Here is a 15,902-nt window from a genome sequence, read left to right on the forward strand (position 1 = left end):
AGATTTAAGTGTCAGGAAGTCGTTTCTGAAAGTATTTGTATGGAGTGTAGCCATGTATGGAAGTGAAACATGGACGATAAATAGTTTGGACAAGAAGAGAATAGAAGCTTTTGGAATGTGGTGCTACAGAAGAATGCTGAAGACTAGATGGGTAGATCACATAAGTAATGAGGAAGAAATTGAATAGGATTGGTAAGAAGAGAAGTTTGTGGCACAACTTGACTAGAAGAAGGGATCGGTTGGTAGGACATGTTCTGAGGCATCAAGGGATCACCAATTTAGCTTTGGAGTGTAGCATGGAGGGTAAAAATCGTAGAGGGAGACCAAGACACGAATTCACTAAGCAGATTCAGAAGGATGTAGGTTGCAGTAGCTCCTGGAAGATGAAGAAGCGGCCGGCAGTTGTGGCCGAGCGGTTCTAGGCGCTTCAGTCTGGAACCGGGCGACCGCTACGGTCGCAGGTCCGAATCCTGCCTCGGGCATGGATGTGTGTGACGTCCTTAGGGTAGTCAGGTTTAAGTAGTTCTAAGTTCTAGGGGACTGATGACCTCAGAAGTTAAGTCCCATAGTGCTCAGAGCCATTTGAACCATTAGATGAAGAAGCTCGCACAGGATAGAGTAGCATGGAGAGATGCATCAAACCAGTCACAGGACTGAAAACCACAACAACAACAGGGGATGGAATTATAGTTTACCTGGAAACAGGCTTAATTTTTGCGTCCAGAATGGTTTCGTACCTGAAGACCAATTGGCGCGAAGTTTGGTCAGTGGAAACGGCAACACAGTGGAAGTCCCCTGTGCCAGCCTCCTGTTCCTGCACTCGTTGCAGGAGGAGTTCATCCCACTACCTGTCAAGCGCAAACTAGATCGGACTATAGAATGAACAGAGTCAAGACAGAACATACGAAGAAAAAAACTGAATAATGGTTTGAAATTAACCCGCTATAGAGAACAAGTTGCGACAAACGACGAGGGAGTAGGACAAGGTCGTGTCAGCGACGCCGGCTAACGCTGACAACAATCGGTCCGTAATTGCCCGTGGCGGCGCTGCGCACGGGAGGCGCACCGCGCATGCGCCGTCGGCGGCGCGTGGTGGCAGGCCGGCCCGCGCCTCGCGACAAGAGGGTCAGTATGGGCGCGATCCCCGTCCGGGACATGTCGAGAGGCAGCGGGTTGCGCGCCGCCTGCTGCCTGCTGGCGCTGCTCTCGCCGGCTCTCGTGGGTGAGTAGCGAGCGCGCTGGGGACACGCGCCGAGCGCTGCGGCCGGCGAGGGAGCCGCCGCCAGCAACAAACGTAGTAAAACTCGGCGGGGCTGCAGGACGTTTTCCTACCCGTTAGCACGAACCATCGCGTCTGTATTATGTGTGCTGTCGAAGTTTTTTGCGAGGAAAATTAATGTCGTTTTTCTTTCTCTCGACGACGCAAACGCACAGAAACAATAATGACGTTACACTATCCCTTGCTGCTTTGCAAATTCTTTTTCAGGATGCAAAGTCAGTGGACTGTAACAATAATGATTTGGTTTGTTGTTCATTGAAAACAGGAGGCAGAAATAATAGATAATACTGTAGTATTACCCCGAAAGTTTTCGCTGTGCAGTTTTGTATGTCTACATTTGTCATCTCCTTACATCGCCCACGTGTGTACTCCCAGATACTGGATATGCTGCTTCGCCACATGCAACAATCACCGCAGAGCACGTAGCACGTGTCTGTGTTATTTAGCTGTCAAAGCTTACAATAAGCAGCTGATATATAAAATCAGTCTCTATTTGCAGATTTGTACAGCAGTCCTTTAAGTACGATGAAATCTGAGGCGACCGTTTCGGTTAACAAAACAGCGAGAAAGTGAAGCATGAAATCTGATTTGGATACTTCTGAGCTATAAATGGCTCACAAACGATTCTCCGAAATGAAATTAAGATTCTCTGGTAAAAATAAAATCGCACTAGATTTCCAGAAGAGGCCGTAATCAAGATAAGGAGCTAATTTCACAAGAAACATATTGTTGACGTAAGACTGTGCTGAAACACACGTTACCTTCTTCGACTCAATCGTTTTAATACTCTAATCACTGTTTCATTGTTCTCCTGTCGACAATCGTTGTTTCCTTACACACAAATGAGCAATTATATCTTATATCCTTCCACTTTCCAAGCGTTGGTACGTAACAGTGGAGAGTCTGGGCTACACTTACATTTAACAAATTCTTATATCTGTTGCGGAATAAACTGCCACTAAACTTAACTGTACGAAGGAAATTAATATTAACTGACCGTATGAATGGTTGATGTGCAATTTATTTCACTACCCATTATTCGTGTTTCCTACTTACCTATGGAAACTGTTTTCCAGGAGCGAACTGTGACCTGCAACCTATCCCTTTGTGTACACAAACTAAAATGACTAATGGGCTATACAAGACGTTCGGAAATACCTGTTACAAATTTTTAGGACTTGTAGAGGGGAATGAGTACATAATATTTTTAACAGGAATGCTACCGTTTCATTTGAACGACGCTTTCATTTCAGATGTTAAACTTACCCACTTCTGCTTGAGGAATTGAATTAAACGTGACGAAATATTATTCTTAGGTAATAAGTCGAACGAAACATAACGAAACACCCATTTATAGCTCAAGCACATTTGTTTATATTGACGCCTAAACATTACGTGTTTACATTATCAAACAACAAAAAAGAACCTAGCATGCAGGATGCACACAACAGATGTGATGCATTGCAACAATGGCTCCATCTGGCTCCCACAAACGTTGTATCAGTTATGTTTCCTTTCGAATTTTTACCTAATATTAGCACTGCGTCGCGTCTAACGCAATTCCTGAGGCAGAAGTGGATGAGTTAAACATTTGAATTGAAACCACAGTAGAACGCAAACGGCATGCTTCCGGGAATGGGTTCCTATCCAGAATATTATGTAATCAGTCCAGTCTACAAGTCCTAGAAGTTTGTAACGGGAATTTTCTAAGACATTGTATTTATTGTGTCGTAAACTCTGCTGATAACCGGCCTACATTGGTTTCAATTTATCCTCCATATTTTGTTCGCTTATAACACATTTCGACTTATGTTCTCCATGTAATCTCTCACTTAGTATCAGACTAGGGATTCGCATGCATTGATGATCACGCAGAAATTATCGTGATGATGTTGGGAAGAATTAGTAGACTGGTGCTGGTATCTGATAAACGTTTAGTTATTTGATTCTGATGGCAGTTATGCCGTAGCGCCTATGGATTCTCTTGAAAATTCCCCAATGCGAAGAACGTTGTCAGAATGTTTAGATTCGACGTATGGCCGTTGCATTTCGTTGCTCACTACTGAGCAAAAATTTAAGTCATTCTGGCTTGAAATAGTGGCAGTTTACGCGACGGACGTTAGTTAAACACACCGATGAAATCTGTTACTAATATGCTCGATTAAAAAGTCCTGTGCAGGTATCAAGCCACCACAAAATATGAATATTTTTTGTTTGCTATGCATGTGAAAACATAGTTCATAGAAGGATCTGGCAGTCTACACTGACAACAGGCATGGGGTAGGCAGGATATATATACACAAATATGATATCCACATCCGTCGCGTACTAGGTGACGTCATGGTCGTACTGCACGGTTACATCATCATTTAAACTACTACTTAAGAACGCATTACCCTCTTTTAGTCACATCCTTTTTTTGGTGCATCCTCTTGTCACGTCTTTACTTCTGGAGTTTAATTTAGTGGCTCCAAAGCCTCTCCAGGGTTGCAGTTGAAGAAGGGGCGGCGGCGGCGCTTCTAAGGTTGTGCGTGACAGGAGTCCAGCTGCGCGACCTTGGTGCGCAACGAGCCAATCAGGCACTTACTGTTGGCCGCTGGCTGCACCCGACCGCTCCCCGGTCACGGGAGCCGCCGCTCGGCGGAGAATTCCTCAGGGTCGCGACGGGCTGCCAACAGCGGCTCGTCTGCCGTCAGGCTTCACACACGTGTACACGTTTCATAGACGATTCTTGTTGTGAACTTCACATGATAGTTATGTTATTACTAATTCTAAAGCCCATCGATACTATCATGGAATAGTAAATAACCATATTTTCGGAAATAACTGGTTTACTCACTAAGGGCAAAAACTTCCGCCCAAAGACAACTGTATTACTATGTTCACTGATGAGAGTATCTCCTTTACTTCTGTACTGAATTATCAGTGCCTGCGTTCAGGCTCTAATACAATGCTCCAAGCTACTGAGCTACTGAAACACTTTGTGTTAATCCCGTTAAATACACAGGATGAATAGCATATTCACCATTTCGAGCACCATGCCGGTAATGCTGCTTTGTCTTCAGTATTGGGAACCATGCTCTGCTAGCGACACTAATAAGCTTCATTTCAAAGTAAGAGAAATAATTTCAAGTTGTTTCTTGAGTTTCTATCAGAGTTTCAAATAATTGTGAAAATGGCCGGCGCTGCATTAAGGCCACTAGACTAAGAAGATGTACATAAGTGACTCGCATTCAAAGTGTTAATTTTATGTGTGAGTGGTTCTTCCCTCATGGGGTTCTGCAAAGATCAGTTCCCTACCCCCCATCCCCTCCCCGCCCCTACCATATTCCTAATTCTACTAAATGCCATTGCATCACAGGTGGACACATAAGGCTGGTTCAATGGCCTGCACATACCTGAACTAAGGAGTTTTGTACGAACTTCCAGTATGCTGGAATAACTTTGGTCAGCAACTTCTGTTAATCAGTAGAACGATAACCAGTCCAAGTTGGAATTTTCTACTTTTTATTCGTTCGATGACTAGTTTAGGGCCGAGACCCATTTTCAGATCATCCTAACAGAGTCGAAAATGGCATTTTCGAAGATGTCAGAAATGTGCAATGAGTTACTTGTATGCACTGTAAAAGTTTACAGCGCATTTCCGACATCTTCGAAACTGTCATTTTTGAATTTGTTATGATGATTTGAAAATTGGTCTAGGCCCGAAACTAGTCGTTGAATGAATGAAAAGCAAAAATTTGCAGCTTGCACTGATTCTTCGTTCTATTCAAGGAGTTTTTGTTTATCTACACATTTAAAGACCTAAGCGTATATTTGACGAGCTACTTCAGGAACACATCGAAGAAGAATTTCAACGGTTGCTACAAAAATTTTTGTCACCTGTTCAAGGGTGGAATGAAGCAGGCGGATGAAGCTTGGAAAACTGTAGTGATTCATTACGACACCTGAAAAGTCTGGTACAAGACGGCCTGTGCTTTATATGTCAAGTGTGCAATCTGTAGTATTTTTCTTTCGGTAGACCTAACTGAAAAACGAGTTATTATCGAATGTAAGTTCATATAAAATTTCTTAATGTAGGGAGCCAGTCATCATACTTCGTACACGTAGTTGAGTAGTACATAGGTACATAGTTTCACATATGGCTTACACTGGTAATCTGCAATACCTGCCTCCCGAGATGTCACTGCTAGTAGCAGATACACGAAAATAATTAGATAACAGTAGTTGCTTTCGTCTCAGTCCCCGTAGCTGAGTGGTCAGTGCAGCTGACTGCCAGGCGAAGGACTGAGGTTCGATTCTCGGTACCACCGGATATTTTTCCCCTCTGGAGGGCTGCGACTGGGTGCACTTAGCCCAGAGACACCAACTGAGGAGCCACTGGACGAATTAGTAGTGGTTACAACGTCAAGAAAGCCGACATAGACCGTGAGATTGCTGTGCTGACAGCAGCAATCTCCCGGTCTTTGTCGGCTTTCTTGACCTTGTAACCACTTGTGCTGACCGCAAGTCTCTGCATATCGCATCCAGTAACGCCATTGGCGTAGAACTCTCAGCTTCACCCGCCTTTACGTTAGCTAGGGATCTTCACTGTAGCCTCCCAATATATATATTCACTTATGAAATTTGTTATTAACAATCCGAACGACTTCACAAGTAATAGCAGTGTACATGGCTACAACACTAGGAGAAAGGATGATCTTCACGACTCAAGGTTAAATCTAACTTTGGCTCAGAAGGGGGTATATTATGCTGCCTCGAAAGTCTTTGGTCACTTACCTAATAGCATCCATCAGAAGTCTGACAGATAGCCATATAGCATTTAAAAGGAAATTAAAAGAATTCCTGAATGGCTACTCCTTCTACTCATTAGATGAATTTTTGGAAATAGTAAGTGGGTAATTTCCCCACCCCCCACTCCCCAAAAAATATTAAGTGCCATGTAATATTTTGTGTAATGTAATATCTTGTATAGACACCTTTTATTTACCTGACACGTTCCACATCATTACGAAGTATCCTATTCATGATCTATGGAACAAGTACTCATCTAATCTAAACTAATCATGCTTTGGAGGAAGAAAATTGCTAGTACTCAAAGATAAATCTATGACGCATGGTTTGAAAATATATGATGAAATTTTTCTAAACTCAGTAAATTCGCCTTGTGGGGCCTATGGTTATACGTTCATATTCGCACTGTGATTTGTGTTAAGTAAATTAACATTATGGAAAGAAAATGAAACTGCGGTATATATGTACAGGTTATGCTTTATTCATGTTCAATAATGAAACACGTCACAAACATCGTTTGCTTGGTTCTTGTCGGACATTGCCTTATTTACGGCAGTTGATACCATTGTTTTTCCTTCATCTTTTCCACAGACTGTAATTTGTGGACCGTACGTAAACTGTGTTGTTTATTAGTGTGCAAATTAAAGATAAATGTATGAGGAAAACTTTTAGTTAATATGTAAGGAAATGAAATGGTGTATTTCTGGATAATTTTTAATGCTTAATAGATTCGGCTACTTCCCTTCTACATAACTATTCTGTTTTAGTTGCGATTATTGGAATTTGTCAGAAGCATAGCAGGCTGCGGTACATCTTCAGGTTTTAGTTATCCAGCTTTCATCTATTGCTGTATTGCATATATGTCCGCGTGTCGCTTTGGAACGTCATAAATATAAGAAAACATTTTTGTGGTTCTGGGAGCACGTCATGCTGTGAAAAATATATACGTTTCGGCTATTATTACTGGCTGCTTTCATCAGGATATATACTTTTCGTGTGTGCTTGCTGATTTGTGTGTACTGTTAGCTTCCTATACCTCCAGCTGAAGTGACTTTGCGTCCTGCCATGGTATGTGATGATATATGACAGGATAGTGCACCAGATTACCTTCCGTTAGGTTCAAAAATGGCTCTGAGCATTATGGGACTTAACATCTGTGGTCATCTGTCCCCTAGAACTTAGAACTACTTAAACCTAACTAACCTAAGGACATCACAAACATCCATGCGCGAGGCAGGATTCGAACCTGCGACCGTTTTCCGTTAGGAAAATGGGTGCACTCAGTGACTGTGCTATTATATTGGAGCGTAGCAATCAGTCGACCTTTTTCTTGCAGGTTTTATTTTGCAAATCCTGATTTCGGCTAGTGCCTAATCATTATCAATGGACTATTTTCTCGTCTCGATTCATGTCAGTTCCCTGGTGTTCAGGCGTCAATCAGAGTTCTTTGAATATTCAAAGTACTCTGACTGACGCGCGAACAACAAAGAACAGACATGAATCGAGACGAGAAAATAGTCCATTGATAATGACTAGGCACTAGCCGAAATCAGGATTTGCTAAATAAAACCTGCAAAAGAAAGAACGACTGATTGCTATGCTCTATAATTTACAAATTTATAAAAGATACTGCACGTTAATTTTGATCAGTTTTCAGTGAGGAATTCGTGCTAAGTTCCATCGTGACATCGTGTTGCTTGGGTGTTGTCCTGTCAGTGCCTCCTGTTGTCTCCGTCTCCGCAATCGCGGCCGGGCCGCCGGCCTGCTGTGAATGGCGACCGAGGCAACGAGGCTCTAAGAATCCTCACAGTTCATGTTAGTCGGTCACCAAGTTATTTTGGTATTACCTCTTATTTTTCTCCCAATGATGAGTGGGTAATACACGGACTTGCTTAAATTATATTTATCCGCCACAGTTGGTCGCCACGACGAAGGCTGCCTCTAATATTAGACGAAACGTTCGTAATTTTATCATATCGTGACGTGGTCGCACTGTCAGATGAATTTTATTGAAGTATGCTCTGGCCGCCTAAACTAATGTTAATATTTATACAATTTGGCGTCGCTGACACGGAGAGACGCGCAGAAACCCATAGTGCGATAACCCACGAGTAAACATGAGTTCATCGCATGAAGAGCTGATTATAAATTTCCGACAAGTGTTCCGCCAGCCTTGCACTTTTTTGCTCATGGAGTATCCATTAGCCGAACGGCACCCGTGCTAACTATGGGCTCCGCAACGAACTTGCGACGTCACAGTAGTTGCTCTGCACGACACACGTCCCGAACGCTCGGCTACGTTCGGAGCCAGGCTAGAAAGCAGTATGCCAATGACAAGGTACTCAGTAAAGTAATTAACTCTGTCTCAAGTTATTGGCAGCATGAGTCCATTTAAATGCTCAGCTACGTAGTGTTACACGGTCTCAAATAATAATTCGCTCTTCGCTGGAGACGGCTGCTGCAACTCGTGAGACCTACAATCCCTCGTGCTGTGACGTACGCCACAGTGTTCAAATATCTAGTTGGCACCAGCTGAATTAGTAATGTGTACAGCTTACACTCGTTTTAGGGTGCAAAAACAGATATTTTGATGGAGAGGAACAGGCAGATTTTCATCAAAAAAAAAAAAAAAATGGCTCTGAGCACTGTGGGACATAACTTCTGAGGTCATCAGTGCCCTAGAACTTAGAAGTACTTAAACCTAATTAACCTAAGGATATCACACACATCCATGCCGGGGGCAGGATTCGAACCTGCGACCGTAGCGGTCGCGCGTGATTTTCAGATCCCGTTCTGAGCGGCAAAATAAATTCACGTTTAGAGAGAGTTTGGAGTTTCTGATCGTCTGGCAGGGCCGCATAAGCAGGGTTTTGCAATCGAAGATAAGAACCACTCATAAAATAGACTACTTCATTTCCGAATTTAGTAAGAACATTTCCGTGATGGGATTATAACAGAAATATCGACACACACAATCTTGTGAACGACTTTGTTGACGGGTAAACTAACAATATATCATTTCCTTCATCGCAAATCTCTCACCATCATTCCTCCATTTTTGTATAGGATGTGACCCGTAACACTTTAGAATAATATGTTTGTACTCTTTATGACTACGTCTCACATAAAGAAGAAACGCACCCGGCACTGTTGGATGTTTGCTGACGTCTATGTAAGTCGATAATTGTTACTGATCGCTACACCACAGCTAAATGTGCTCCACATGTTGTTAGCCCGTGTCACTGTTGTGTAAGAGACAAGTGTTGGAGACAACTGTCGGATGTACTTCGCAGCTTTTATACAACATAAAAGTTGTGGACGCCACAGAATTGTGTTAATTACAGTCAGTTGTACCCTTACTGCGTCTTGATTCTAGACTCAATCTAACGTGCGACATAGTTTCGCCGGAGGCCTACGACTAAGACGTAAACTTGATGAGACATTCCAGTCCTGAATAGGTCGCTAGAATAACTGTGACTCGCTGTTCACATATTTTTATCACTCAAAACACGTCAAATAAATAAGAATTTTTCGACAGCGAGCACCAGATATCCTAGAAATCTGTTGAGCATTGGCATACATGGCCTTAAACTTGTATGGTCAGTTATGAAATTTTCTGTCTTCTGTTAAAAGATTCTCAGAAATTAGATGGTCTATGACGTTAACAACTTGTCATTGCAGATCCCTTTAAGAGTAATTTTTAAAGTTATTCTGAGTGGTACATAACGAATCATTCGCCTAATGGACGGTTTTTTGTTTCAGCACACACTGATGTGTATCGATAGAACAGAACAACCAGTGTACGAGATACATAAAGATTCGTTTATAGGAAGCTGCAATTCTTGTGTCTGTAGGTGAACAGGTTAGACAGCTACTACGTCACTGTAGCTGGGGATCGGAATACATCTCGCTCGAAGGTCTTGAGAAAAACTGCCAATTTCTCGAGGATATCGTAAGGCATCCGGAGAAGTACTAAGCTTCTCTCTTTTGACCAAGAGTGGAAATTAAATTCCCTGTTAGAGTAGGAGCTACTCCTTACGAGTGCAGCTGTGAAATTAGCCTCTTTATCGACTAGCTGCGGGTGTCGCTGTCCGTGTTGTTACGCGAACGGAACGAACGGTCAAGCACGGCGGCGCTGGTCTCATCGGTATGTTTCAATGAATGGCCGCGGTTTGGGTTCACTTGCCGGAACATCTGCTTTAATGTGATATTAAAGAAACTAACATGCCTGAGCTCAGGTTTGAGTTTTTTCCATAACAAACGTATTCAGTGGAATACTCATAAAGTTGTATTTGCTCTTCCACTAAATTAATTTATGATATTTTGTGTTTCTTTTTAATTATATTTTCAAAACTGTACATGCTTCGTGGGGAAAAACCGTAACGAGGAACAGAAAACATTATCCTCGAAGCAAAAATACGAGGCGTATTCGGAAAGTAAGATCCGATTAGGCGCGAAATGGAAACCACTGTGAAAATCAGATGGAACTTTGCACAGATGTGTTGGGCAGTGTCTTTACTGTGGCTGTCGATCGCTTCACGTCGCTCTTTTCAGTTCAGAACTCAAAGTGATCACGCATAAATGCGTAAAACAACAGTATCTCCCACCAAGTATGTGGATCTGACGAGAGATTTCTCCTGAAGCTATATAGCCTACATAACATAAATGTCATGCGTTTCTTTCTTCAAGAGAATTTTCAGTCGCATTCTGCAGGGGCAATGAAGATCTTCCTGCAGTGTTTTCCATGTGAAGTGTTCGATCATCCACAATATAGTCCTTAATTTGCTCCCTCCGTTGTTCATCTCTGCTCACATGAACCGTTGTCCACGAAGACAACATTTTGGTAGAAACAACGGAAGGCAGACTAGCGTAGAGAACTGGCGGAGAGCACTAGCGGTTACTTTCTGTGAAGAGGGTACGAGAAAGTTTGTACTATGCCATGAAAAATGTCTAAGCCGGCCCGGCGACTATTTAGAGAGGTAGCTGGAAAGTGTGGCTAACTTCAACGAATTACTGCAGTTTGAAGATCAGATCAGTGATAATATCCTAATAACATAAATAGTAGGCGTGCTCCATTCTAAGTGGAGTGTTTCTTTATCATTTGTCATGAAGTTTAACTTTATTTTCCTCTTAATCACTTTTGTGCTGTTGAAAACGGTTCATGGACTTTTTCAGAAAAGATTTGTCGCTTCTAACCGTAGGAAGGTCCTGTTTCACCGGTCAGTGTGTGTAAATTTCCTGTTTAATGAAAATGCGAAATTCTGTTTCATAATTTTGCGGCTACTCGAAATAGACAAAGCAAACCTGTGAAACATATTACGTGGTTTATTACAGTTCTCTGTTGACAGGACTATATATCACAAACCATCCATTCATCGGATTGTGACAGCGGTCACTGACAGCTATACTGACTCAGTGCATAAAGTTATTACAGTCATCCCCGTATCCTACTCGGTGGTACATGACCTTTCTCATCCAACGTCAGGTGATGGTGCAAATATATGAAATCGTTTAAGCTGTTGGTATGTCCTTCTTGTGGAGAAATAAGGACGTTTTAAGGTCCTGTTGAAACGAAGAATGGTCCATGTAAACAAGGGTGTTGGAGATCGTATCATTCTGTCATGGAAGGTGCCAAATTTAAATGGTGAATTGGTGAAGAACTGTATTCAGAATACGCCTGTTTGTTGAGTGATGTGTAACAATCACCACTTCTCGACCTTGACTGCAGTGTGTGCCTCTGTCATGGCACATATGCATATTAAGCTTACACTGAATAGAACTACGTTCTGAGCTATTGATAGCTACGATACGTTTTCACCGTTTCTGGAAGAGGCAGTATTTCTGTATCAAATTATTGTACATGTAATCTTAAATATTCTGGACGTAATTCAGTATCTGAGTAGCATCAAACCATGGTTCGATATTCCATGGGCGTCGGTTTCCCAATTCAGTACACAGAGAACTTTCGGTGTCGTGGAAGGGACGCAACTGTCACAGTGACACTATGGTTTAATTCAAGTCCTCATGAGGTACGTACTCGTCTTTCATAGAACAACGAAATTAAACAAAACGAAATCAAGTTTTTGGGTATGAAGGCGATATTGGTTCAGATAGGAGTAAACGCGGTGGTTTCATTGCGACCGTAGTGATCTTCATGAGAAAAGACTGTATAAAGTCAGTATTCTTTTCTACGTGACTAATCACTTTTTTTTAAATTTCATTGCTTAATATTCTACATCAGCTCCTTTACTGTATCTTCTTTCGCTCAATTCCATCTGTTCTATGAAAATCATAGCTTTCGAAATTTTTTTAAATGCGTCGTATAGTTGAATTGTTATTGAATTCAACAGCCCTGAAGAGGACTGACTGTGTAATACGTCTTTTAGCTAGTTCATTGGTCTCTTCTCTGTCCATCTCTTTCAAATCATTCTAACCACTTCTCTATTGCTTCTAGCCATTCATTTGTCAACTAGAGCAGCAATAAATGGTAAAATTTCTTGAAGTTAATCAGCACGACGTCTTGAAGAAGCTACGTTTATTGCACATGCCAAGGTTCAGATGGCTCTGAGCACTATAGGACTTAACATCTGAGTTCATCAGTCCCCTAGAACTTAGTACTACTTAAATCTAACCAACCTAAGGACATCACACACATCCATGCCCGAGGCAGGATTCGAACCTGCGACCATAGCGGTCGCGTGCTTCCAGACTGAAGTGCCTAGAACCGCTCAGCCATAGCGGCCGGCGCAGATGCCAAGGGTAAGGAATTAATATGTGATAGGTATAAGCGTACGAGGAGGTTCAACTAATATGTAGTCTATTTACAATAAACAAGGACGCTGATGTTCAGTGCAAATTTTATCAGGCTCAACATGTAAAAAGGCTATCTTAATTTTTATATAAACTATATTTGGGTACATCACGAGTTAATAAAATGACAAGAGTGCTTCAGATTGTGCTATGAATCATCTTCACATCATAAAATATCCTCACAGACCGTGAACCGTCACATGTTACACAATCAAGTGCTGAGTCATTAAAATATTTTAGTGACTCAGTATTTCATACCACAACATGCAACTATTTACAGTCTATAACGATATTTTACGGTCTGAAGATGGTTGCTAGCACAAACGAGCCAGGAAGTATTGATTTTGATTTACTTTGTGTGTCATGTTCCGTAGGACCAAATTGAGGAGCACGTTTGTAAGGTCATGGAACGAGTCAGATCATGAAATTATAAGAGAAGAGTAATAACAGATTAAATGAAACGTATGTGAATCCTTTCCAAGCCGTAAGTTTAAATAAACACTATCAAAACCGTATCGCAGGAATTAGCTAATTTCCTTTTATCTTAAATTTTCGAGAAGGAATGACCCACGTGCAAACTTTTTGAGTTTATACTTGAAAGTGAGTCGATTACTGCTAAAATATTTTAATTCTTTTGACAGTTTGTTGGAAGTGGTTGCAGCAGAATACTGCACGTCTTTCTGAACAACAGTCAAGGAGATGCTTTCCAAATGCGCACTGGACTTATGCCTGTTATTAACTGATTGGAAGCTGCTAACTCTTGTGAACAAGCTGATATTGTTAACAACAAACCCCATTAAAGGAAATATTTATTGAGAGGCCAGTGTCAGAATTCCCAGAGTAGTGAACAGTGGTCTACAAAAGTTGCTACCTTAGACCACACATTGCTCGAACCGCTCGTTCGTAGGCCAAAAAACTCTTTTTCATTCAGAAGAGTTACCCCAAAAAATAATACCATAGACCTCAAGCGAATGCAAATAAACAAAGTACACTAATGTTCATATTGAATATAACTATTTTCAGATACCCTTCTAGTGGTAAAGGAAACAGAGTTTTGTTTTTGAACCAGATCTTCAACATGGGCTTCTCACGACAGCTTACTATATTTGAACGCCTAGGAAGCTCATTTACCATATGCCCATTCTGTGTAATCAAAATGTCACTTTTTGTTGATCTGTGAGTTAGGCACTGTAAAAGCTGTATCTTACTGTGATCTGGCATCTATTCATTTTCTCGTGATCCGGTCAAATAAAGCTTACGTTTAACGCATACTGACTTTCGAAAGTATGATTTTGGCATGCGCTAAGAAAGAACGTAATTATTTTTGCTAAAATGTATGTAAATTTATTTACCGTGACCCTAGGCAGATATGGTCTTGAAACGATGATTAAATTCCATGTGGATGCCCACAGGACCCTGAGACTAGAAAAAATAACGAGCACCATTTCGCAGCACAAGCCTATCGTAGAATAAAATTTTGTACTGGTCCGTGCATGCTTCTTTAACGTGTCTTTAAAGATTTAATGGCGGCTTTAAAAGACGAAAGCGTGTTTTAATTAATGGCCGACTCAGTCGCTTAATACATGGAAGGCGGTCCTACTTTTCATACACAGCTTGTCAGAGCCGAGTTTTCAACACTGCAGTTCGTATTTACTTAAGAAGAATCTTTCTCCCCCACGCTCCTCACCTCCTCCCCTCCCTCGCGCTCTCTAGCTCCTTCTCTCTGTCCCTCTCTTTTCCTCCTTCCTTGGCGATTTTTATTCGCGAATGGTTCAGATTCACGTTCGCAAAGGTAACGGTAAGCGCCTTTTCAGTGGTACATTCGTGCACGGGCGGAGCCAAATTGTCGCGTTTTATGTCGTTTGTGAGATACGTAATTTGCTTAATTGCCGCAATAACTGCGTTTAATGAAGTCTTTAATTATTTAAATTGTAACTCTAAAGTATGTGTTTATTTGCCGGATAAGATTCAGTCCCTCCTACTCTCTCAGCGAACGAAGCATTAAAAATTCAACTTGGGAAGTTTGCTGGTTGATCTTTCTTGTTCTTCTAATAATCTACCTCACGTCTTATCGTATTCACTGGGTAGCACATGTTGCAAGGGACACAGAAGTTTTTAGACAGACACAAATGTGAAGCGGTTTAGTAGCCTACATTTGTCGTATGTGTCTATTAAGCGTTCAGTCATACCGCTGCCTGCTGCTCACATACCTTTACAACGGTCAGTGGAATTGTTTAAAGTATGATTTACGGCTATAGGGTTTCGACGTTCTCGTTACCGGACGTGTTAACTGGTTGTGTTTCATGGCTAGTAAATTCATTTTCAAATCGTCGCTGTCATGCTGAAGTATATTACATCAAGTTTTCGGATACGTGTAATCCGTCTGGAATATGTATGTGAATAGTAACGTAAACATTATCACTATTAGAATGTGTGTAATGTGTTATGGAGGTTATCGGAAGACGTGAACACGTACTTAGTTGATGACTTCGTATGAGATATCAATGCGAGAAAAAAATGCACGTCAAATTACGATATTTCACGACTCAGTGAACATGCACGTCCTTCTTGTATCGTTTCACGACGATTGCGCACGCCCTTGTGAGCAGGAACTGAATGTTACACACTTATTCTGATATCCATGAGGACTGAACATACATACTGAAAAACTATATAGATCACGCAAATATAGAATTGTATTCAGAACAAGGCAACAGCTACAGTTAACGTATGTATGTTTATGAACTGTGAACAGTGTGGCACATATTTACGTTATTTTTTCTGTTCTCAGCAGACGAAACATTCAACCAGATATTCGGATGAGTGATTCCTGAACGTCTTCTGACCTAACCTAGGCGTTAGTAAACTACAGGAGTTAATGGTGTTGGCAGGAAGGGAGCACATGGCTGAGCGTGTCCCGGCAGAACATTCGTTATATTGCGTTTACTGGAACAGTGCTATATTACCTGCCAGTTCGCTTACAAATGGTTCAAATGGCTCTGAGCACTATGGTACTTAA

General features: G+C 41.6%; 1 protein-coding gene across 1 annotated transcript in view; it reads left to right on the forward strand.

Moving 5' to 3' along the window:
- The first annotated feature begins 1,111 nt into the window (after positions 1–1,111).
- Positions 1,112–15,902, forward strand: part of LOC126259427 (selection and upkeep of intraepithelial T-cells protein 6-like) — a 475,400-nt gene continuing 460,609 nt past the window's right edge. The window contains exon 1 of the mRNA XM_049956225.1: positions 1,112–1,222. Coding sequence (XP_049812182.1) covers positions 1,132–1,222 — 91 coding nt within the window. The 5' untranslated portion in view covers positions 1,112–1,131. The remainder of the gene's footprint in view (positions 1,223–15,902) is intronic.

This window comes from Schistocerca nitens, chromosome 5, assembly GCF_023898315.1.
Source record: "Schistocerca nitens isolate TAMUIC-IGC-003100 chromosome 5, iqSchNite1.1, whole genome shotgun sequence".
Lineage (NCBI taxonomy): Eukaryota > Metazoa > Arthropoda > Insecta > Orthoptera > Acrididae > Schistocerca > Schistocerca nitens.